At 44.6% G+C, this 25,974-nt stretch overlaps 1 protein-coding gene across 4 annotated transcripts in view; it reads left to right on the forward strand.

Moving 5' to 3' along the window:
• Window positions 1-25,974, forward strand: part of YAP1 (Yes1 associated transcriptional regulator) — a 105,388-nt gene that overhangs the window by 9,914 nt on the left and 69,500 nt on the right. For all 4 annotated transcript variants that reach the window (XM_068266857.1, XM_068266856.1, XM_068266855.1 and 1 more), the window contains exon 2: window positions 10,726-10,976. In XM_068266857.1, coding sequence (XP_068122958.1) covers window positions 10,726-10,976 — 251 coding nt within the window. The remainder of the gene's footprint in view (window positions 1-10,725; window positions 10,977-25,974) is intronic.

Consider the following 25,974-nt stretch of genomic DNA (forward strand, 5'->3'; position numbering starts at 1 on the left):
TCGTTCACACATAGTGCGTCGTCAATGGACTTCCATTACCCCAAGCACTGTGAGTTAAGCGCAACGGTTGCGGTAGCGCGTTGTTGCCCTTGCGTCCGCTCAGACACTTCCGCTACAGACCGCAATAAGTGTGAAGGTCTTCATAGACTTTGATTACTTTTGCGACCCCCTGTAGCAAAGTAGGTTAACGCAATGCAAGTTTAGCCTGCAAGTCTAAAAGGGACCTTAGTGTAATGCTAGGTACACACATACAATTTTCTGGCAGATTTACCTGCCAGATCGATTATTTCCAACATGTCCGATCTGGATTTCGAGCGATTTTCCGAACTGCTTCTGTTCACTCTTATGGAAATCGATCGAAATGCAGATTGGACATGTGGGAAATAATCGATCTGGCAGGTAAATCTGGCAGAAAATTGTATTGTGTGTACTTAGCATAAAAGGACCCTAAGGGTGTTCTCATTTGTACCCGGTGTGCGTTTACAAATCGCACACTGGCACTTGTTACAATACCAATACGCATGTGATACCCTCTAGACCAGTGATGGCTAACCTTGGCACTCCAGCTGTGACCAAACTACAAATCCCATCATGCCTCTGCCTCCCCAAGTTAAGCCAGCACCTATTCAGTAGGAGACCTTAGGCAAGACTTCCTAACACTGCTACTGCCTATAGAGCGTGTCCTAGTAGCTGCAGCTCTAGCGCTTTGAGTCCGCCAGGAGAAAAGCGCGATGTAAATGTTATTTGTCTTGTCTTAGAGCTATCAGAGTATTTCAGTGCCTCATGGGACTTGTAGTTTCACCACAGCTGGAGTGCCAAGGTTAGCCATCACTGCTCTAGACATACCATGCACAGCTATAGTGAATCGCATGCGTGATGTGTAAAAATGCTGCATGCCATCCTATTCACCCCCCCCCCCCCCCCCCTTTTGATTAAAGCAGCCTATTGATTTGAACAGCGTACGGTTACCCTGTCTTAATCACGTGCGGATAAACGCTGTGAGTTCACAGCAACTGAAACGAGCCCTGAGGGCTCGTTCACAATGGAGGCGTTTTTTTTTTTTTTTAAGTGCCTGTGATTTTTCAAAATCGCCCTGAAAGTGCTTCCACTGCTATCCTATGCGCTAGTTCAGATTAGGGCGATCCGTCCGCTTTCTGCTCAGAGAAGCGCTGCATGGAACATTTTCAGGGCGATTTTGATACAATGGAAGGTATAGGAAAAAACACAAAACGCCCACAAAATAGGTTTGTGCATCGATTGCGCTCGCGTTTTTAAGAATAAATACACTGTATTTATTTTTTTCCGGATCAAACAGTTCACTTCCTGGCTGACGTCAGGAAGTGAAAAAACTGATTCGCTTTGCAAAAACGCCTACAAAAAAAGGCTTATCAAAAACGTCCAACGAACAGAAATCACGGGGAAGGGGGGAAAAAACGCTTCAAAAAACATCCAACGTTAACGCGATCTGAACGCAATGTGAACGAGGCCTTAGTGTTCCGCTGCAGGGTAATTCCTGAAAAGGAAGTCAACAGTGTGTTGAAAAATGCTGCCCCCCTTCTAAATCAACTTCAGTTTATATACAGTATCTTTGGCATTGCTGAACTGAAACCATGACATAAGTCAGGCCTAGTACACACAAACCAATTTGTGGGCATTCAATCATTGTGATTGATTTCTGAATCCGTTTGATATGCCAAAACACTACACAGGCGTACAATAGCTTTCCTGGCCGATCTTTTGCTTCCAGCTACTTCCCACGTGTTCCAGTTTTTTTTCATATGTTACATCATTCAGCTGTTTGCATATGCACATGATGTGATACGTGCAAAACCGATTTATATTTACCGGCATTTCCGAGGGCTTTTAAAGTGAACCCTAAGTGAAAATAAATTGAATGGATAAACAATTGGATGTGTCCTCCCACTATTAAGGTAGGTAGCTATACACTGGTCGATTTGCCATCAGATCGACCAACAGATAGATCCCTCTCTGATCGAATCTGATCAGAGAAAGGATCGTATGGCTACCTTTACTACAAACAGATTGTGAATTGATTTCAGCATGAAATCGATTCGCCATCTGTGAAGCTGCCGCCCCACGCCGGCTATACATTACCTTCTCCGGCCTGCACGAGTCCCCCGGTCTCCGCTGTCTTCTTCTCTGCGCTGGGCTCCAAGTCCGGCTGGCTTCACTGAACTTCCTGTCCGGGGAACAGTAGAGGGCGCTCTACTGTTTAAACTTCATGCCGGGACAGGAAGTTCAGTGAAGCCAGCCGGAGCCCAGCGCGGAGAAGAAGACAGCGGAGAGAGCGGGGACACGAGCCGGCGGAGCAGGTAATGCATTGCCGCTAGCGTCGGTCATCGGGCATTCGAACGCCGTTATCGACGCACTCCCGGCCCGCTGGCGATCGAGCAAAATCTTACGCACGGACGGATCGACGGGAACGATTGATGTCAGCGTTTGCGCAACGATTTCACAGCAGATTCGATCACAGTGATCGAATCTGCTGTATATCGGCGGGAAAATCGTTAGGTGTATGGGCCCCTTTACAAATGTATTTTTTTTTTTTTTTTATAGATATTTATTAGTTTTATTCTATGGTGGATGGTGTTAAGGGCTCTGCCTCTGACACAGGAGACCTGGGTTCGAATCTCGGCTCTGCCTGTTCAGTAAGCCAGTAATTCAGTAAGGAGTTCATTGGGCAAGTCTCCCTAACACTGCTACTGCCTACTGAGTGCGCTCTAGTGGCTGCCTCGCAAGCGCTTTGAGTCCGACAGGAGAAAGGAGCTATACAAATACTGCCATTATTATTATTATTATTACTTAAACATTTGCAAAGTACACACATTACCACACCACCAGAACGGCCCAAAAAATCACATTGCACCTTAGACGCAGATACAATGCTGCATACAGTACAATTAAGGTATGTTTTAATGCCACTGTAAATGCTCACATTGCCGATACACACTGCATGCTGTGCGCTACTCTGACCAAACCTCCCACTCCTTATGTGATCATACCTCAGGAATATTGTATCCCTTTGCAATGATATTGTCCCTTGCAATGGACACAGTGTAAGGCCCCATTCACACTTAAAAGCGCAAAACGCCGGCAATTACCCCCAGCGTTTAGCGGGAGTGATTTTTCCGTGATTACACATGGGAAAACCAATGGACACTGCAGTGATTTTTCCACAGTCGCGTTTAGCGCTTCTATAGCACTGAAACGCAATCGCCAGGAAATCGGCTGAAAATGGTGCAGGCTACGCGTCTGGAGATTTGCGTTAATCGTCAGCGATTAACACAAATCGCCCAAGTAAGAATGGGCCCATAGGGTTTCATAGCACTAGCGCTTTAAAAAGCGCTAGTGCTTGAGTGCTTTGCTGAAATCGCCGGCTAAACGCTCTAATGTGAATGGGCCCTAAAAGGAGCCTAAGAAAACAAACTTCAGCAGCAGCTCACCTGAAGAGTAGGCCAAAACTCTTGTACCTGGCTGTGCCAACACTCCCGATAACAATAGTGATGCAAAGTGAAAAAGGTCATTCTTTCTGCATGTGGGAGTTGAATGAAGCATATTTACCTGACACTGACATAGCGCCTGTGGACAGTTCACCTCTAGAATTTTGGTCCTTCGGCTGAAAATAAGAATGAGACTCCAGGAAAATTCAATTCCCATTAGTACTACTGTACACATGAAATTAATGATCTCATGAGATTACTTTCACGTCAGGCTTTCTGTGATGTGGGACGCTTCAAGTCCCTCTAGTCGTGCCATGCATGGTTGTAGGGATTTGCATGCATTCTCCCATTTTTTGTTTTGCTGCATACCTTTCACATTTTTTTTTTGTATCCCTACATGTGAATGGGACAGCAGCCTATTGATTACCCCTCCATGTGGGGAAACACTGGTAGTGGAAAGGGTCTTATTTTTAGGGGATGTCTTATTTTCACGAACTGCAATCTACATTTTATCCTTGAACAAAAAAATGAAGGTGGCTACTTTCCCTGGTGAATGGTCTATCTGTCCTGCTGCATTCTCTACCATATTGTGCTCATCGCAAGTTGAAACACTTAAGGTGGCCATACATCAAGCAATTTTTGGTGGCCAGTTGACCAAGAGATTCCGTTGGCTGCCATAAACCGTAGGCTGATTCCTGATAAATTTCAGCATAAAATCTTTTGGGAATTGTCCTTTTGATTTTGTCTCGCCGCCCCTGGTCGCGTCCCCATAGATGTTAAATGTACCCCTTGGTGTGCCTGGACATTTTTACTTTACCTGTCACACTGTCTGCCTCTGTGTCCTGTAGACTGCACTGTACCTTCTCATTAGCACTCTATGTGGTTGCTGGTGTTATAGCACATGTGTCAAAAGACAGATGCAGTCCACCAGCCTCAGGGATATATAGCAGTGTACTGTGGGGAGTCCTAATTAGGAAAAGAGGTCCATCATTTCTCTGTGTACAGCCCACATCAACAATAATGCCATCCAGAACTCAACCCAAAAATAGCACAACGTTTCAGGCAGAAGCCCTTTCTCAAGCACTTGCTATTTCTATGTTGTACCTCCGCAGTATGGAATAAGCACTATTTGGAGAAACATCCGCTATTTTTGGGTCGAGTTCTGGATGGCATTATTGTTGTTATAGAACAAGTGGCCAGTGTGTGAAGCCAGTGAGGACGTACAGTGCAGACACTCGGGACGGGGTGACAGGTAAAGTATAAATGCATGGACACTGGGGGGTACATCTAACATTTACGGGTACAAGGACAGGGGTTTCTGTCGCGTTTGTTCACGATTGATGCAAGCCGTTATTGCCGTGCACACGATCAAGCAAGTTGGCCCGAGATTTCCCAGTATGTTTGATCAATACAGTCCACCAATTTCGGCCCAAAATTGGCCAAATTGCCAATCAGACCTGCTCTAGGCAGCACTCATTTTTATCAGATTTGAGAATAATCATTGAGACGGATTGTAGATTGGCCGTCATGTCGACAAATGTATGGCCACCTGTAGTACTAGTAGTTTGTTTAAGAGATTAGGCTGCAGAAGTCTGGTGAAGGGTGCAATAATGTGAAGGCCACACCAGAACTTCCATGTTAGTCACTGACGTCCCCGATGAAGCTAAAGAGCAGTGGAAACAATTGGGAGGGGATGGTGCAAAGTCGGGAATGAAGGAAAAGCTGACATTTACATGTGTTGGATCTGTAAATCTCTCGGCTTCTGCTGCTTGTCTTGATATGGAATATTGGCTGCAGGCAGCCTCGGATTGTGTATTTATCATATACTCTGTTGGGATAAGCTGTGTTTGTGTTGGACGTACTTCAAAGATCCCAGTCCAACCACATCTCTGCTTTCTGTTTCTAAAGGACGGGTGTGTGGTGGAGAGTGTTGTGGTGATTATTGCACATTTACTACTAGGGTTGGTCAATGAGATGCAAATAAATTCGAGTTCATGCAGCATTGTGCAAATTCATGCAGATTTATAATGATCCAATCCTGCTGCAGTCAAATTTGATCGATCCATTTTTAAGTTACATAAATTTGTGTACAAAATTTGCATAATCCTGCAGGAACTCGAAATTTGCATGCCATTAACCATCCCTAGTGCCTACTTATGAGTAGGGATGGTCAATACTTCCCTAGGAATGGCATGTGGTTGCCTTGGCAGTGAGGCGGTGATCAGTTAATGGTGGATAGATAAACAGCAGTGGTAGGATTTTTCCTTGGGAAGCATCACTGCATTACCTTAGTCTTATGGATCATGAGAAAATAAAATAAAGACATCCAGGGGCTTTTAAACTACGCCTGTGAAAGATATGTGGGGACTGCCATATTTATTTCCTTTCACGCAGTACTGGTATCCTGGCGATCTCTTTAGCTGCAGTAGTGTCTGAATTACACACCTGAAACAAGCATGCAGCTAATCCAGTCAGACTTCAGTCAAAATCATCTTATCTGCATGCTTGTTCAGGGTCTATGGCTAAAAGTATTAAGCCCAATCTATACGATATGATTCTTTGTACAATTTGATTAGGATTCTATCTACGATCCGATTAAAACCGGCATGTCCGATGGGGATTCGATTCAATTCGATTTGCCATTGTTTTGCAATGGCGAATTGAATGGAATCGAATCCTGATTGGACATGCCAGATTTAATCGGATCGTAAATAGAATCGTAATCGAATCGTACAAAGAATCGTATCGTGTAGAATGGGCTTAACCCTCTGGGCGATACAATTATATCGCCCAGGAGGTGGCGCAGCACTATTTTTTTAAATTTTTTATTTTTTAAATCATGTAGCGAGCCCAGGGCTCGCTACATGATAGCCGCAGCGCAGCGGCATCCCCCCACCCACTCCGATCGCCTTCGGCGATCAGAGCAAGCAGGAAATCCCGTTCAGAACAGGATTTCCTGCTGGGCTTCCCCGGTCGCAATGGCGACGGGGCGGGATGACGTCACCGACGTCATGGACGGCGGGATGACGTCACCGACGTCATGGACGTCGTGACGTCGGAGGGAGTCCAGATCCACCCCTCAGTGCTGCCTGGCACTGATTGGCCAGGCTGCGCAAGGGGTCGGGGAGGGGGGGGGGACTGCACGGCCAGCGGCGGCGGATCGGTGGCGATCGGAAGTTACACGCAGCTAGCAAAGTGCTAGCTGCGTGTAACAAAAAAAAATTATGCAAATCGGCCCACCAGGGCCTGAGAAATCCTCCTGCGCGATATACCCCGAGCTCAGCTCGGGATTATCGCTCAGGAGGTTAAAGCGGATCCGAGATGAAAAACTAACTATAACTAGTAACTTGTCTACATATCTTATCTAAAGTTTAGATGGTTTACACAGCAAATCTAGCTGCAAACAGATTTAATAGAAAATTATTATTTCTTCCTGTGATAAGGCCCATACACACGTCTGATTTTTTTCGAACGACTGGTCGTTTGAACGTCCCGTCGCTCAGTCGTTCGCCCGCTAAATCGGGCGTAATGTACAGACTGTCGTTCGCGTGATAAGACTGAGCCAGGCGGATCGCTCAAACTCAGTCTTATCACGCGAACGACAGTCTGTACACACGCCCGATTTAGCGGGCGAATGACTGAACGACGGGACGTTCAAACGACCCGTCGTTCGCGAAAATCAGACGTGTGTATGGGCCTATACAATGACAGCAGCCATGTTGTTTGTAAACATTACATAGAGGCAGGCTTATCTGTATCTTGAGCCATCAGTCTAATCCCCTCTCCTCCTCCCTCCTCCCCTCTGCTTCTGAAATCAATGGCTAGTAACACCTCCTCCTCCCCCTGCCCAGACTGAGCTCCCATGAGCCCTGGCTACTGTCTGAAAGTGCCTTGGCTCTCTGAAACTGTGGGCGTGGCTTATTTAGTTTATAGGGAATTAGAGTATTAAAACAAAAAAGTATTTGGCTTAAAGAGAACCCGAGGTGGGTTTGAAGAATATTATCTGCATACAGAGGCTGGATCTGCCTATACAGCCCAGCCTCTGTTGCTATCCCAAACCCCCCTAAGGTCCCCCTGCACTCTGCAATCCCTCATAAATCACAGCCACGCTGCTGACAAACAGCTTGTCAGAGCTGGCTGTGTTTATCTCTATAGTGTCAGTCTGCTGCTCTCCCCGCCTCCTGCAGAACTCCAGTCCCCGCCTGCATCCCTTCCCTCCCTGCTGATTGGAGGGAAGGGACGGGGGCAGGGACCGGAGCTATGCAGGAGGCGGGGGAGCAGCTGAGACTGACACTACAAATGTAAATACAGCCTCACAGCATGGCTGTGATTTATGAGGGATTGCAGAGTGCAGGGGGACCTTAGGGGGGTTTGGGATAGCAACAGAGGCTGGGCTGTATAGGCAGATCCAGCCTCTGTATGCAGATAACATTCTTTAAACACACCTCGGGTTCTCTTTAAGGAATGCCCTATAAACAATAGGAAAGGAACACAATTATGCAATGTGTAAAAGTTCACCTCGGATCCACTTAAGAGGCACAGGATCAGCAGGACAGCCAGGCAACTTGCATTGTATAAAAGGAAATGAATATGGCAGCCTTCACATTCCTCTAATTTCAGGTGTACTGTAACATCTCCTAGGTTCTCTTAGAAGATGATTGCCCAGCTTGAGAGAGAAAAAGATACATGTATGCGCTTTTGTAGACAAAAATCTACCATGTGCACATAGGTTTGGAACAGGTACAGTAGGTAATGATACAAATTAGGAGTGTCACATACACTGTAAGGCAACAAGGTACTTCCACGTTTTTACAGATTGTTAGCTTGATTTGGCGTTTATTAAAGCTGAAGGGGGAAGCAAGCTTTTATCCAAAACCCAGAACTGTTGGTAAAGATACACTGCGAGGTGGAGCAATGCAGCTCCAGTCAGATTGCTTTGATGGTCTATTCTAAAGTAATTTTGATTTAAGATCTGTCATCAGTGTCAAAAGGAAGTCCGCCCCAGCTCACTTACTGATGTAGCTTTGTAAGTTCTAGGACTTCTGGGAAGAAATGGTGGAAGAGGTGATGGGTGCAGAATATGGAATAGGCTTTGACTTGACGTTTGATGCACACTTGTAAAAGACATCTCGAATGATTGTTTCTGGAAACCGAAGTTGTAGTTGTGTACATTCCCTTAGGAAATGATGTTGTCATAGCGGTCACCCCTTTATTTCCTGCCTAGGACCCCATTTTGTCTAAGGGCTGGTTCAGACGGACGTTTGCAGAGCGTTTACAGCCAGCGTTCAGGGCTTGGTGTTAAACGCTCCCATTCAAGTGAATGGGAGCGTTTGTACCAAGCTTTCAAGCGCGTTTACACAAACGCGGCGTTTGGGTCCCGATTTTCCCTGGCGTTCAAGGAGCCCCTGGAAGCTACATGTAGCTTTCAGGGGAGGTTAACCGCGACGGCTAATGTCCCTCTAGGGGAAGAATAAATGCGACCGCATCCAAACGCACACGAACGCTGCTAAACGCGACGCCAACGAACGCAACGCCTCCAAACGTCCATCTGAACCAGCCCTAAAGCAGGTCTAAGGTGATTGGAGAACTGTTCCGTATGATGTTTCCTGCTGAGTCCCCTAAAGTAGGTTAGCGCTGTTGTTAACTAACATGTACCCAGCAGTAGGTACAAGAGCAGTGTTCTCCCCAGGCTCTTTTAGCCGGGTGCTCCACCCGGCTAGTTTTGATGAGCACCCGGCTGTCATCGGCTCACCTCCTCCTATTCTGTAAGCAACATTGCTCACAGAAGCTCTGGCCCTGCATTCTCTCATCTCGCCCCACCCGGCTACTTTTTCATGCCACCCGGCTGGAAAAAAATTCTGGGAAGAACACTGAAGAGTTTTTGTAGTCCAGTTTCATCTCCCATTTTTATGAGGACATTGGAAAGTTGGGTAAACCCCAAAGAAAGAGAAAAGCTGGAGCAAATGGTGTGTGTTGTAGAGCTTGGAACACACTACAGGGGATATTGCCAAATTGGGGATACTACAGGTTGCTCTACTAAGGGCAGTGGAGAGCTGCTACAGAGCACAAGGGGTTTTAGAAAGCTGGTGCATTGCTTGAGGGGTACTAGGAAGCTGGGAAAACTACCAGAAGGTTCTTGACTAGTTTGCTTGAGGCACATCCCATAATCCTTGCTTGAACGTCACAGTAGGTCTGCTGTGTTGCTCACCCACCTGTGTTTAATTCAGTGCATACAAGTAGTTGAACCAGTAATAACCCATAAATATAGCTGGAGGAGTGACACAGCAGCTCTGCAACGAGGCCCTACACCAAGCAGCCACATTGGAGACAAGTAAAGCTATTGTACCTGCATGCATCTCCACAAAGGATGGTCAGTGAGATGCAAATAGTCACAAGTCGATGCAGGATTGTGCAAATTCTGTGTGCTAATTTATGCATCTTGAAAATAGTCCAATTGAATCTCGCCTTGGTTTAAGCTGCTTAAATCTGCATATGGAATTTTCATAGTCAGGCATCAACATTGCAGAACGATTTACATCTCATTGACCATTCCTAATCTCCACCATAAACTGGCATTAAAGGGAACTAAGCAGCTCCTGGCTTCAAATAGCTGCAAGGGCTGCCATTGTTCAGAAGCTCAACCCCCTGCTATTTTACAACTGGCATTATCCACGCTAGGTGTGAAATTCTTCAACTGTAACTGATGTTTTCTGTTTGAAGTACAATGGGAGTTTGTTTGTGGTCAATTAAGTCTAATGAGGTGATTTCTTATCTGCCTTCCACCATCTCCTGCTCAGCAAGTCCTTTATGTAAGGACAAAGTGGCTATTTTAACCCTTAGATATAAAAAAATGAGGTAAAATGAAAGTTTTTTTTTTTTTTAATAATAAACCACATTTTTAGAATGCATTTTTAATTTGCTATACAGCTGCCCTGGGTGTTAAGTGGTGAAGACCATGAGTATAAATTGGCCTCCTCCTATCCCCCTCCCTGTTCCTTTATTTACTGAAAAGTTAAAAATCAGCTGTCCGTAGGCCCCTACATAGGCTCTTTCTGGTAGCCTCTCCTCAAAATATTTTTATTTTCTGCTACCGTATATTGTTATGATTCCTTTTGCATTCTTTTATTATATATTGCTAAAATCTGTACCTTTTTTTTTTGTGTGCACTCAATACCTCAGCCCAATATGTCTTAGGGGGAGGGGTTGGGTCCCACTTGACACCAGTACCTTTTGTTTCAAAAACACCACATCTACTTTTTCACAGGCCAGCACCGACGGTGGATCAGCGGGAGCACTTACTCCGCAACATGTTCGCGCGCACTCCTCCCCGGCCTCCCTGCAGCTCGGCGCAGTGTCTCCTGGCGCTCTTTCCCCGGCAGGTGTGGTTTCTACTCAAGTACCTCCCCCTCCGAGTCAGCATCTCCGACAGTCTTCCTACGAAATCCCAGATGATGTTCCTCTGCCTCCAGGATGGGAAATGGCCAAAACTTCTTCAGGACAAAGATATTTTCTCAAGTAAGTCTGGCTGGTTTATTTAGCTTCACTTTGGTGCTCTAAATGCTTCCCATTGTTGCTGTAAACATCACACTAGTACAGTTCTAGGTGGAGTAAATTAGAGTGGAGGAGTGAAGGTGGCCACACATGTCAGTGTTCTCCACAGAATTTTTTTTCTCAGCCGGGTGGCATGAAAAAGTATGTGGGTGGGGTGCGATAGGGGAATGACTCTACGTACAGCATGGTAGGAGGATGAAGAGGCCAGCTGATGATAGCTGGTTGCTCACCAATTTTAGCCGGGTGGAGGATCCAGCAAAAAAAGCCTGGAGAGAACACTGCATGTATCGATTATGCGGCCTGATCAACCATATGACTTGAATATTTTATTGAATCAGATGAAAATCGGTACGGCAACAATCATTTGATTGATCGATATATTCATCTGTTTTCTGCCCGAAATCGGTTGAATTTATTGAGCGTGCTGGAAAGATTTTGGTCCTATGTGGTCGATCGGTGCATGCCGTTAATGGCTTGCATATTGTGACGGACCCCAGCTACTGTCCCCCAAATGTAAATGTGTCCCCCTAGTGCCCGTGCATTCATATCTCGACTCCTCTAGCTGCCGTGACTGTCCAACTGCACTTGTTACATGCTTCTTCCAAGCGTGTGCATGTGACATGACACGCGTGCTACACGAGCCCACCACGTGATGTCCGTGCTCATGGGAAGCAGCTGATGAGACCAGGAGCTGGTGGACAGTTGCAGATGAGATCTGAATGCACAGGCACCGGAGAGGGGGAGCAGGGTTGGGCACATTAATACTTAGGGGACAGTGGCAGAGGTGGTGGCAGCAGAAAGCCTAATACCAGGATGCTTTTTGTTTAATTCTATAAGGAATTGGCCTGTGGTGTATGGGCAGCCAACAGATCTCTCTTCGATGAGAGAGAGAGAGATCTCTCTCTCTTGGTCGATCTGCCCATACATCGTCTGATGCATGGGGTCCTTTATACTGCCATTGTATTAAGCTTTGGTTATTTCAAGGGAGTTTTTGTTTGTCCATGTGCTGCTGTTGGAGCATCTTTATGTCTCCTGTTGTAGACCGATGCATTTTGTAGTTTCAGTTCGTATCCCCTTAAAGAGGAGCTCTTAGGTATAGGGTCTCAGAGAAAAAAACAACACATATATCAGTAGCTAAATATTGCCTGTACTTACATTACATTTGCATTTCACTGTCCTCGTTTGGATTTCACAGAATTTTTATATAGTATTTGCAGATAATGATGCGCCTGACAGCTCATGGCAGGTTCCATGTTTGTCTGTCTTGTATGAAGCCAATTGTGATGTAATATCCTCCCTCACCTTGCTTCCTGATGATTTGACTCACAAAAAATGGTTCATGATCGGACAACACTACTGTGCAGTGAATATTAATTAGCCATGTGGCTAGGAACAATAGAGGACTCCTGCAGTATACTCTAATGGAACGTGCCCTGTGAAAAGCACGTTGATTTTTTAGTGCTGGGAGCTTGGCTGCACGAGGTTACAAGCTGCTGTAACATGAGCCTGTAACTTCTCACTGTAAGCAGCCTTAGGGCGGGATAGGTAAATGAAGGGGAGGGCCAAGGGAGTTCAGTGGGGCGAAGGAGCTCCAGAATGCTTTGCAGTATCTGTTATGCGGCCTGTCGTTCTTCTTAGGGGCTTGTGAATATACAGTCTTGCTGTTCAGCAAACATCAAAGTAAGAGAGATTTTTAACTTCAGTATTGCCTTTTTGGCTTCCTTCTAAACTGTTTAACACAGGAGAATAGAGGTTTAAATTAGCTATTGCAGCCTGACAGTTACTCTTTAATCGATTTGTTAAGAATCCATAAGTTGAGATATGCTATTGCGTGATCTCATTGTATTCTTGAGATATGTAAATATTGCATGATCACACTTTATTCTGCCCACACATCTATGTGATTATTAGACTGAGAAGGGCTACATATGTCACGGTTGGTGCAGTAGTTCAGATGGGCTAGGAGATTTAAAGGTCATTTCTTTTGCAGAGTAAGGTAGAGAAGTCCTTCATCACTCTTAGTAGCTTGCTCCAGTCATGCTGGTTAAATGCTGGGCTCTAATGTCTCTGAATTAGAACAAGGACACTACAGTATTCTCGGTGGAGGCATAGGTTTGTCACACATTGAGTCAGCACACCTGGTCAGCATTAAAGGCAGAGAGGCATATGTTATAGTTAGTATGTGTCTATCTTGGTCATGTGTTGCATGGATATAGTCCTTTCAGCACTTAACAGACCAGCCATATATATAAAGTTTAACCCCCACAAAATTGAGGTTTGCCTTGGAGACATGAGATTATAGATTACGGTCTATTACTATTCTGAGTATAGCTTGCTATTTGTTTTCAGTACGATATGTAGCAATGATCAGTGAGTTGCTAATAATTCAAGCTGGAATTCAGATCTAATGTAAACCTTAACTTAAAATATATGTATGCGTGTCAATAATGATAAATGGAACTTCCCTGTTGTTGTTTTCTAATAACAGGAGCCATGTCAGTGTGGTGTAAAATCTGGTTTATTCAACTCTTACACAAGGAAAGCATGACCTTCTTGTTCAGTGAGATACAAGTGTTATGGTTTTTGATTGTTTCAGGAGAGATGCTGCATTCAACTGCTTGTCAAACTGCCTTATCTTCTTAGATGATGCCCTGCATTATCAACCCGTCCATACATCAAGCGATTTAGCTGTATGATTGACCATTCGATTTCATTGAGTCAAGAGATAATAGCGTGTGACCCAGTGTGCTCGATCGATAAAAACTGGCCCATGATATGTTGAATTGACCAACTTCGTTCATAGAGCAGGATGGAAGATCTCGGTCAATCATACAGCAATCTGCTAGTGTTCTCATGATTTTGATAGACAAAGAATGTTTTTTTTTTTTTTTAAACATCTTACAGGTTTACTTAAGTGGATCCGAGGTGAACTTTTACTCATTGCATAATTGTGTTCCTTTCCTATTGTTTATAGGGCATTCCTCAAGCCAAATACTTTTTTGTTTTAATACTCTAATTCCCTATAAACTAAATAAACCACGCCCACAAGTTTTCAGAGAGCCTTGGCAGTAGCAAGGGCTCATGGGAGCTCAGTCTGGGCAGGAGGAGGAGGAGTTGTTACTAGCCATTGATTTCAGGAGGAGAGGGGATAATGCTGGATACACACCATGCGTTTCCGCGTTCGATGCGTCCGTCGATTCGATTATTTCCGACATGTCCGATTCGCGGTTCGATGGATCGTTAGGTGGATTTGCCATACTTTACATGTTATTCGACCTAAAAATAATCGAAATGCGCTCGGAAATGCTCAGAAATAATCGAATCGACGCGTATCGACGGACGCATCGAACGCGGAAACTCATGGTGTGTATCCAGCATTAGGCTGATGGCTCAAGATACAGATAAGCCTGCCTCTGTGTAATGCTTACAAACAACATGGCTGGTGTCATTGTATCACAGGAATAAACAATCATTTTCTATTAAAACTGTTTGCAGCTAGATTTGTTGTGTAAACTATCTAAACTTTAGATAAGATATACAGACAAGTTACTTGTTATAGTTAGTTTTGTATCTTGGATCCGCTTTAAGGGAACTTAAAGTAAACCAACCACCTCCCTTGCCAAATTTAAGAGTTGTTTTTTACTCCATATAAGGGTTGTGTAATGAGGAAAGTTGAGTAATACAAGTTGGGATTGATACATAAAACTGCAACAATATCACTGTTACTATCGGCAGTGCCTGCTGCGGGTTACACTACTCGCATAACTTCCGGTACTTGAGAAGCCCGAGCACTGCTATACGGTAATGCTTGTTTCTATGGATCATTGCTGATAGTAAAGTATGTTACTGTAGCAATGGTCACAAATCTTGAGTACCATTGGTCATTAGTAACGCTCATTACCGTAACAACGCTTGCGCTATTCGAGTACTGCAGGTCACGCAATTAACGTAACTCGCGGTACACTGCTGCCAGTAGTAAGTTATATTGCCGTCCGCTGTCTGAGCATGGGAATATTACCTCACTTTTCTGCGTCTACCCCAATGTGTATTATGTAGTCCTAATGGGTCTCTCTGTTTGATTGGACCCCCCTGCATTGCGCTACTCCAATCTCTTCCCCTAGTTCATAGCTTTAGAAGTCGAAGGGGTGACGCGACTAAACACTTGCCCTATGTCCGCGGTCTTAGCCACCTGTGTACAGCAGCCATGGCTGGAGCGTTCTGGCCTGCATATTTCAGAAGCTCCACTCATCAGGGGCGGATTTCCGGAAAGGCCAGCCAGGCCCAGGCCTTGAGCGGCAGCTGGCCAAAGGGCGCCTAGACATGGAAGAGGGATTGCTGCATATTGAAGAAGGGCTGCAAATGGAATACAAAAGTTGCAAATAAGGGACCTGTATAGAACTGAAGGAGGCTGCTGCTGTACATGAATGTTAGACATGGAAGAAGGGGCAGCACAAGGAATCAGAGGGGGCGCTGCACATGGAATGGAAGCTGCAAGAAATTTGGCTTAGGAGTGAAAAAAAGTATAAATCCAGCCTTGCCACTCTATAATGGCCAACTCAGCCGGGTATGCTTTTCTGCACACATTTCCATACACCAGAAATGACGTGAACTGCTCTGTTGGAACTTCTCTTCTCCACAAATCTCTGCAGCTATTTTCCCCAGGAAAGTGGCTGTAAAAGTGCACATATTGATCTTTTCCTCTCCTTATCTTTCCGCACTGCTTTCCATATTAAGGGCTCATGTTTCACTGAGAACAATGAGGAGCCTGAGACTGAGGAACGTACACACAAGTCTGGCAAACTCATCTGCATGAGCAAGCCCGTTTGTTCTGCTGCAGACATCCCAAGTAAATGATTGAAAGGGCTCCTTGCTGTGAAGGATCAGCCTTGATGGAGAAAAGGCCTGGCTATAAATGGGGTTGTTCAGCAAAATAAAGACTCCCGTACTAAATCTCTCCCTGCTGGGAACACATTCTGACCTGCTGAGCGGCCTAACCCTCCCTGGCCTGCTGGCAAAAGAAGGGCTTGAGGCTCTTGGTACAACCAGTGGCGAGGTGTGATAGTGACAGCAAGTCATACAGGCAAAAACAGCTAACATTACCTCTACGCAAACTGATCTAGCAAGCTGCCGGCTTATGGTGATGTCCCACAAGGTAGTACCCATCGTGTGCTGTTATTGACATACTGAATATTAGGTTGGGATTGTCAATATTAGTTTGTCTTCTTAAAACAAAATATTTGCAGTTATTCCACTTTATATGAGAAAGAAAAGACTCCCATCATGCATCACTTCGACCCAATGAATACATTTGCAGATTATTCCTTTCTGTCCCTGAAAAGCCAAACACGTCCGGAACAGCTGGTTTACAGTTTGCCCATTCATTATACAGAAACATACTTGCAGACAGCCGTTTATGGCTAAAATGGCCTTACTCAGTGAAAGGCATGGGATAATATGGATCTATTTAGTAGGATTTGGGAATTTTAATTAAGGGCTTTTAGGTTTGTTTTAGTCCCTTAGGCCCCGTTCCCATTGCACGCGTTCCCATCCGCGTTTCGGGAACGCGTGCAGGAGGCCGACACGCACAACATCAGACAGTGCATAGACTGCACTGTCTTATGTTCACACTGCATGCGTTCCGGACCAGTGCGGTCCGGGAACGCATGCTGCACGCATTTTTTGCAAAAACGCACGGCTGACCTATTCACTTCAGGTGAATGGGATCAGCCACGCAACGCATAGAAACACGGATGGCGTGTGTTCGTATGTATTGCGTTCCGAACACACGGCCATCCGCGTTTCATAATGTGAACGTTGCCTTACAAAATACAAGTAGTTCTCTTTCTCCATGACTCTAATGTGCTGTACATCTAGGGATCATCAATGAGAAATTATACATTTGAGTTGATTACATTTTTATTTGAATATCTTGCAAATGAATGCAGTTTGGAATTGGATTAGGTCTAGTTTCAAACTACATGCCAATTTTCATCAACTCAAAATGATAAGCCTGTTATCGACCATGCATAGCACTTGAGCCTCATACACATTCATGACTAAAGTCAGCTGAGGTGGCCCGATAATGATCGCCACAGCCAATAAACAGGCGCCCCCCCCCAAGCGATCTGCCTCACCTCATCCCTCTGCTATCCTGCTCCCCTGTCCGCCGTGTGACATTACGCACCTGCCCCTCCGTCATCCCTCTAACTCCCTGCATAGCTACACTGCTGACATTCTGTGTAGCCTGGCCTAGTGATGTTGCATAAGGGCACATCAGGTGACATCCTTCAAAGGCGTGTCCGCGCCTTTACCGTGCACTCCACTGATTGAGGAGTTTCACAAAGCATTGTATCCTCCTCTGGGCTGGACAATTACCAGCATCCAGGTGGCCAGAGCCCCTTCCAGATGTAGCTGTTGCCAATGGTGCTAGTTTTACTTGCTCTAGCTTTCTATAATGTGTCTACTCCTGATTGACCCTGTTTTCATGCAGCACCTTGCCTGGTCTATCCAGGTTCAGCCTTTTCTTCCTTTCTGCTTGGTGATTCATGATAGTTTAAACTAAGCATCTGACGAAGTAGGTCATTGGCTATGAAACTTATTAGGAGACTCCCACTCCCACTTTAAATATTAGCTGGCAGGTACTGGTACAAATTATTTTTTTTTTCTTTCTCTGTCTTTGAGCATGTCTATATTTATGTACACTTAAAGGGACACTGTAGGGGGGTCAGGGGAAAATGAGTTGAAGTTACCCGGGGCTTCTAATGGTCCCCCACAGACATCCTGTGCCCGCACAGCCACTCCCCAATGCTCCGGCCCCGCCTCTGGTTCACTTCTGGAATTTCAGGCTTTAAAGTCTGAAAACCACTGCGCCTGCGTTGCCGTGTCCTCACTCCCGCTGATGGCACCAGGAGCGTACTGCGCAGGCCCAGTATGGTCTGTGCCTGCGCCATGCGCTCCTGGTGACATCAGGGGAAGCGAGGGCACGGCAACGCAGGCGCAGTGGTTTTCAGACTTTAAAGTCTGAAATTCCAGAAGTGAACCGGAGGCGGGGCCAGAGCATCGGTGAGTGGCTGCACGGGCACAGGATGCCTGCGGGGGGCCCTTAGAAGTCCCGGGTAACTTCAACTCATTTTCCTCCGACCCCCCCCCCCTTACAGTATCCCTTTAAGGTTGCCACACACTATGCAATCTGACAATACAATTTTTATATAATCTTACTAACATCTATGTAGTATAACCGCAATCGATTAACCGTGACTTGGATATATTTTTCAGTTAGTCTCTTGTACTACATGAAAGATGGGTTCATTGGTGATTGATTGATCAGTCAGACTGCATTGTGTGTGGCCACCTTAAAGGAAAACTCCAGTGAAAATAATGCAATAAAAAAGTGCTTCATTTTTACAATTATTATGTATAAATGATTTAGTCAGTGTTTGCCCATTGTAAAATCCCTGATTTACATTCTAACATTTATTACATGGTGACATTTTTACTGTTGGCAGGTGATGTAGCTGCTGCATGCTTTTTTGGCAGTTGGAAACCGCTGTAAACAGCTATTTCCCACAATGTAACAAGGTTCACAGACAGGAAACTGCCAGGAGTACCATGGTCCTCAGTTTCTTGTGGGAGGGGTTTTACCACAATATCAGTCATACAGCGCCCCCCTGATGGTCTGTTTGTGAAAAGGAATAGATTTCTTATGTAAAAGGGGGTATCAGCTACTGATTGGGATAAAGTTCAATTCTTGGTCGAAGTTTCTTTTTAAAGCCCCTTTTACACTTACTCAGTTGCTCTCCGTTATAACCGAAAGAAAGCTGATTTTTAAAGTAATGCCCATGCTTTCCTATGGCACAGTTCCCACTTAAAGGGAACCTGAACTAAGTAAAATCATTTAAAATAAACACAATGTAACTTCAAATAAACATTACATAGTTACCTTGCCATCAGTTCTTCTCAGAAGCTCACCATTTTCTTCTGACAATGATCCCTTCCAGTTCTGACAACATTTTGTCAGAACAGAAATATATCAGCTGCTTTCAGTTATATATCCGTTGCTGTCAGTTATAGCTGAGAGGACAACTGATGTGCCCAGTAATGTCCATGTTTCCCTATGGCTCATGTTGGCAATGTTACAGTTTAACAGTGTGCTAACCATGAAGCTGTTATGGGGTAATGGCCATTTTCAAAATGGAGGACGGAGAATTCCCTTGACCCACAGTGGACAAACAGGACGCAGGACAGTAGAAAGAGATTGAGGAGCAGTGTACACGGGAGGTAAGTATGACTTGTGTATGTTTATTTTGACTTTAATTTTCAGTTCAGGTTTTCCCTTTTAGGGCTCATTTCCACTATCGCGAATTCGCATGCGTTTTTCGCATGCAAATTCGCATAGCAATACAAGTGAATGGGACTCTTTCCACTTGTCAGGATTCTTTTGCGTTTTCTGTGCAGAAAAAATTCGCATGGCAGAGCCATCAGAATTCGCATATCGCATACCGCAATGTGAATCGCATACAATGTATTTAATAGGAAATTCGCATGAGGTTTGGGTATGCGAATTTTCGTGCGAATTCGCATGAAAATTCGCATAGAAACAATGGAAAAGCACACCTGCACTGCCATGGTTAAATTCGCATACATCGTCATCCATGCAAATTTTCATGCGAATTTGCACAAAAATTCGCATAGACCCGCATGCGAAATTCGCATCCGCATGCGAATTTTTACCGCGGCAATTCGCACCGCACAAGTGGAAATGCAGCCTAACACTTAATCTGCTGCGTTGGGCATGTCTTTGCGTTATTACACGTTAGTGTGTGTTTTTCCCCCAAATGTAATAGAAAACCTATTTGTTACAATCTCTACATGCTGACATCCTCAAAAAAAAAAGAGTACAGTACCCTAAACTGAAAGCTTTTTCACAATGCACTGCTATGGGAAAAACGCATACCAACGCGTACTAACGCACACCAACGCATTAAGTGTGAAAGGACCCTATGTGGGATGTCTTTGTGACATTCCCATTTGGAACCTCCCTTCATGCTGTGCAGTTGGATCATGAGTAGACGAGATTAAGGTCTGAATGGGCGAGTCCTATGATGCTGCATGGCCGCTGTTTACGGTAGAGTGGTCAATTGTCCTGCATTCTGTCACAGAAGGGATAGGGAAGTTGTTTAGTTTGCAGTTTCTCACTTTTCCAGACAACCATAGATTAGTTATGACGTAAAAGAAAGCAATATGAAAAATCAGAGTTTTTAGCCGAGCTCTCTTGTTCATTTGCATTTATTGTCGCAGAGATGATCATTATAGATGGGAAGCTTTGAATTAATCGCTGTAGAGTCATGTTGTTCAGTTCCTAGCGTATTCTTCTGTATGGAGAGGAGAGACTCCTGCAGTTCCATTTAAAGGAAGGTATAGAAATAGTGGCATAACAAAGGGCCTGTTTCCACTACACGCAGATTGGATGCAGAATGGATGCAGAAAAGCTGACTCCAATGAATGCCTATGGGAAAATCTGCATCAGAATAATCGCGTTTAGTTGAAACAGGCCCATAGACATTAATTGGAGTCAGTTTTTCTGCATCCATTCTGCATCCAATCTGCATCAAATCTGCGTGTAGTGGAAACGGGCCCTAAATATTGTGTGGCCTTACTTTTGATGAGACCGCCACACCTAAACACATTAATAACTTCCTTACCTCATGCATATGCATTGCTATGGAAACTCATCTGCAAATATACAGTGCATACACATCATGATGTACAATCACGGTGCATGAAAATTCAAAAGTGCATTAAATGCGTTAACAGGAAGCCTGAGGTGAGAGGGATGTGGAGGTTGGCTTATTTATTTTATTTCTTTTTAAATTACCAGTTGCCTGGCAGTCTAGCTGATCTGCTAGCTGCAGTATTGTCTGAATTGCAAACCTGAAACTAGCATGCAGCTAATCCAGTCAAAAACAGATCTGCATGCTTGTTCAGGATCTATGAGAGGCACCGGATCAGCAGGATAGCCAGGCAATTTACATTGTTTAAAAGTAAATACATGTCAGCCTCCATATCCCTCTCACCTCAGGTTCCACTTTAGGGCTACCTAGGGCCCCCCTTTATGTTTCAGGGCTCCATAGCAGCGGCTGTATCTGTTATGGCTATTTCTGCACTCTCCTATTAGAACCTTTTTAGTTTTGAAAAGTGTGGAGGCAAGAGTACAAAGCCTCTGAGGCTCTGACAGGATTTGATTGGGTGTCCCGAATGGTAAGATTTCCTTTGACTTCCTGTCATTTCTCTGAATAGTAGTTGGGTGAAGACAGAAGACCTTCCGACTGTCCATGAGGAGGAGGTTTCCTGTTTCCCCACTGTGGAAAATCTCAACTGCTTCCTGCCTCAGCGACATTATTTACATGGAGAGGAAATGAGAAATCTCCCTTACGGGGAAACCTACAGCAGCGAAACCCTGCCAGGGATTGTCCTCATAACAATGAGATGCAAATAATTCTGAGATGATTGAGATTTATGCTAATTTATGTAGCTTGAAAATGAACCAATCCAATGCCACCGCGGCTGCTTTCGATTGGTCCCTTTTCAAGCTGTAGACATTGCCTTGTTCTGCTTCACCCCGGTATTATTTCCATTTCATCAGCATTCCTGATTGTACCACCTCTCCTCTTTGCATTAAACGACGGCGACTGGATTTTTCACAGTAATACACTATTAGTGGTGACATTTTTACTTGTCCAGCCCACACTAATAGGTTTTATTGCATGACTCCGCTCTTAATCCTGTTTTTAGAGGGATGAAGTCAGCTCAGTTCTGCTTCAGAATTCTAATAAAAGTGTCCCTAAATATAAATTAACAAGCTGCTTTACGTAAAAGAAGCCACTGTGAATTCACAGGTGAATGCGTATGTTGCCGATGATCAGGAGAACCGGAGGAATTTCAATGTAGCTGCTAGGGAACGAGAACTATAGACATTTATGAAAAGCAATGGGCGTGATGCACAAACTGACGTTGATATTGCCGTGCACAAGCAGCTCACAGCAAGATTACCTATACAAGTAATGTGCCGGTTGCTATGGTAACATGCATTTTTTTATACTTAAAGGACCACTATCGCAAAAAAATGGTAAAATCTAAACTGCGTGGAAACACATACAAATATGTATCTTCCAGAGTAAAATGAGCCATAAAATTACTTTACTCCTATGTTCTTGTTTCTTACAGTAAGTAGTAGAAATCTGACCGACAGGTTTTGGGTTAGTCCATCTCTCTATAGGGGATTCTCAGGTTGGCCTTTATTCTTTATAAAGACATTCCCTGAAAGACATTTATACAAAGATGCTGACCAGCCTCCCTGCTCACCGTGCACTTTTTTTGGAAGTTGTATGGTGCAACTGCCATTCACGAAGTGCTTTTGAAAATAAATAAAACCCTGAGAAGCCCCGATGAGGAGATGGGCTAGTCCAAAACCTGTCAGTTCTGTCAGACTTTTACTACCTACTGCAAGTGATAGCAACGTAGTAGAAAAATAATGTATGGCTCATTTTACTCTGGAAAAGACGTACTTCTTATTTGTATGTTTTTACATGCATTAAAATTTTGCGAGTTTTCACAATAGTGGTCCTTTTTAATATGCTTTGCCCATCAACTGCTGGCAAAGCTAACTGCGCAACTTTCGTTAACCAGCTGGCATTAGTACCGGTATTATTACATCAGGCCCAACGATCCATAGAGATGGTTGATGCATTGCCAATAATTATGGCTTACTTAAAAATTGTGGAAAGCTTGAAATTGGACCAATCAGTTGCTCTTCCTTGCACTTCCTGTTGTTAGGCTCAGTTCCAAACTGTGTACAATGAAATTAACAATCAGGCCGCAAATTATTTGCATCTTCATCATCTCTGTTGATCAAGCCGGTATACAGTCACTTAAAATGTCCTACCATTCCTGATCGCATTTGTACAGGCGGACCGTGGCAAAGAGGGATAAATTACCCTGGTTGCCCCTCTGGCATTCCACACCACGTTGCATCAGTGCGATACTTTCTTCTTCACACCCGGCCAAAATGCCTCATAAGCTGACTGTGTGGCTTTGCCACACCCCCCTTCCTAGGAGCTGATGCCTAGATATTTATGGGGCAGTCATGTTACTATACCACAACTATTTTCTCTTTTCCGGGACTGGAGGGAAAGTGATGTAGAGTATAATGCATGAGAAAATGATAGAACTCAAAACGGGACAGGAGGCTGCCTACAGATAAGTGGGTGCAGAGGGTTTGTGGCCTGTTGAGCATAATTCTTCCGACACTCTCTTTATGCTTTTTCCTGTGTTTGACGATTTGCAGGTGACTCTGACTGCCATTAGCGGAGCTGAAGGTTTAAATAGTTCCATCATCTCAGCTTTCTGTCTTATGGAAAGACTACAAAACACACGGAGAGATAACAGCCAGTGCTGAGACCATGGCTATTCCTATTTGTTTATAAAATCTCTCATTGAGAACCCCGTTACAAGTGTCTCCAGCGCTATGATGTTGCTCACTTGCTAGCTCACCGTAGGGGTGGTCAGTGAGACGCGAGTAAGACTTCTTATGCATACTAGATGGCCTCAATTGAGGTACCTTGGTGGAGAATGTACCATGTGCACAGGAGTCTGACGTGGGGGGAGGGATCGTGACTGCCCAATCATCTTATCGGAGCATGCGCCAGAGTCCTGTGGAACATTCACTCGAGGTGATACTGGAGGTGGTCAGGAGTCACACCGGTAGACAGGTGAGCCTTTAATGTTGGGGGAAATCTACACCGCCCGGGGTCTGTTGAACGTCACAATACTGAACACCTGCGAGGGCACATGGAGTCAAGCCCTTGCAACCAAGATTTTCCGCCATTCCCGATTGATCCACCTGGAAAGATTGATCGGGCGGCCATGTTGCTGGACCAACTCTACCTCCTGCTTTCATGGAAGCAGAGTAAGGATTAACATCCTGTGTTTACAAACCAGCTATGTCTGCCGAGGACTGCTGAACTTTTGTGCTGACATAGCTGAGAGATCAATTTATACTTGTGATTACTTAACAGATGAGGGGGATTTAGACAGGCTCTTCAATCTAAAAACACACAGGGTGCATTTCTCTATGTTTTCCTTGTGTCCTGTGCAAGTGTTCAGGTCTACTTTAAATGGGCAGTACCTTCTGAAAGATGAGCTGATGACCTCCATTTCCTGCTGCTGCCGCCGCCAAAGTGCTATGGTGATGTAAGCAGAACATCGGTCACAATGAATGACAGTGACATCACTGGCGGGCATGTTTCATAGACAGCTGTGGAGGTGACTTTGCTAGTCAGCGCCAACCTCATGTCTGCAGCAGAGTATTTAGCAAGGCCAGCCAGTGCCAAGCTTGTAGTTTGAATTGGCTTCCTTGAGAACAATGACGTTTGTGTCGCCTTTTCCTAGAGGCACCACAAAAAGCCAGGAATTGCTTGCCGTGTGAAATAAACGTAATTGCATTAAATATATATGTTTTGGCAAGGCTGTTTTGCGAGATAGGAAGTTGACCGCTGAATTGAGTGTATAGCTCTTGCAGATTATTATGATTCCAGTCATAACAGTGATCTAGTTTCATATGAAAGCTTTGTCTGGCACTCTGTTATTTCTTGGTGGCTTGTGAAGTGACCGTACTGTCTATGGTCCTAGTATACCGGGAAATCTTGGAAAAGAAATATTGCTTCTACCTTGGCTATCACACACCTGAGAATTGCAAGCTTCTTAGACAGGTTCTCACACTCTACTTGTTATGAAGCGCTAACTTTCACACACCTGAAGTTAGTCTATAGGTGACCGCAACTTTGCTAATGCGGCAATAGGTGACCGTAACTTTGCTAACTCGGTTATCCCAGCAAATTCTTGGCTAGCTTACTTCAGGTCAGAAGTCATGCGGAGCATCATGGGATGGAAGTTTGAGGTCGGCGAACCCATCCCGGAGCCAATACTATCCCTAAAGCTGGCCATTGACCTTCCAATCCAATAATAGTGATTGGAAGGAAAGGATACTAAATCATCAAAACATATAACCAATCCCTGATCATTTCAGATAGAATTGATCTGCACAATGGATTGGCAGTTTTGTTGTCGATCAGCACCATCAACGCCTTCTAATTTTGACCAATACGATTGCTGTTAATGGATCTAATAATTGAATGTATAAGAAAATTGTACCACTAATGGGCACTAGGGGTGATCGATAAGATGCAAATATTTCCAAGTTTATGCAAATATATGTAAATTTGTATCTAACTATATGCAGCTTGAAAATGGACCAATCAACTCCCACCAAAGGTTTAAATTGATTCGTTCATTTTCAGCTGCATATATTTGCATATAAATTTGCATAAACTCAAATATTTGCATCGTATTGATCTTCCAGAAGAGAAGATAGCCGGCACCATCCAGTATAAATGCTCTTTTATTCTTCAATTACCATAACAGCCATAATTGCAACGTTTCAGAGTAACATCAACTCCTTTATCAAGCTAGGCTGTATGTCAAATGCATCAAAATACAACATCCTTACCCTTTTATACCTAACATGGTGGGCTACTAGCCAATAGCGCTGCTATAGCATAGCATACACTACAAACATGGAGTCACAGGTGTGACATCCATGTATTTTAAACCGCACCACCGCACGCGTCATGCCGCGCAGTTCCCCGTCAGGTCCGCAGTGGGCGGGCCGGCGGATATACGCGTGACATATGCGGCCGTTTGGACGCATGCCGCCGACCAGTAGTTTTGAAATGGGAGAGGGCGGCAGCCTACAGACAGCGACCAATGGGTGCTTAGCAGCGCAGTTCCCCATCAGGTCCGGCAAGAGCACGGACTGCAGTGATAGGTAGAGAGCTATAGCGCAGCGCTATTGGCTAGTAGCCCACCATGTTAGGTATAAAAGGGTAAGGATGTTGTATTTTGATGC

Source organism: Hyperolius riggenbachi, chromosome 2, assembly GCF_040937935.1.
Source record: "Hyperolius riggenbachi isolate aHypRig1 chromosome 2, aHypRig1.pri, whole genome shotgun sequence".
Classification (NCBI taxonomy): Eukaryota; Metazoa; Chordata; class Amphibia; order Anura; family Hyperoliidae; genus Hyperolius; species Hyperolius riggenbachi.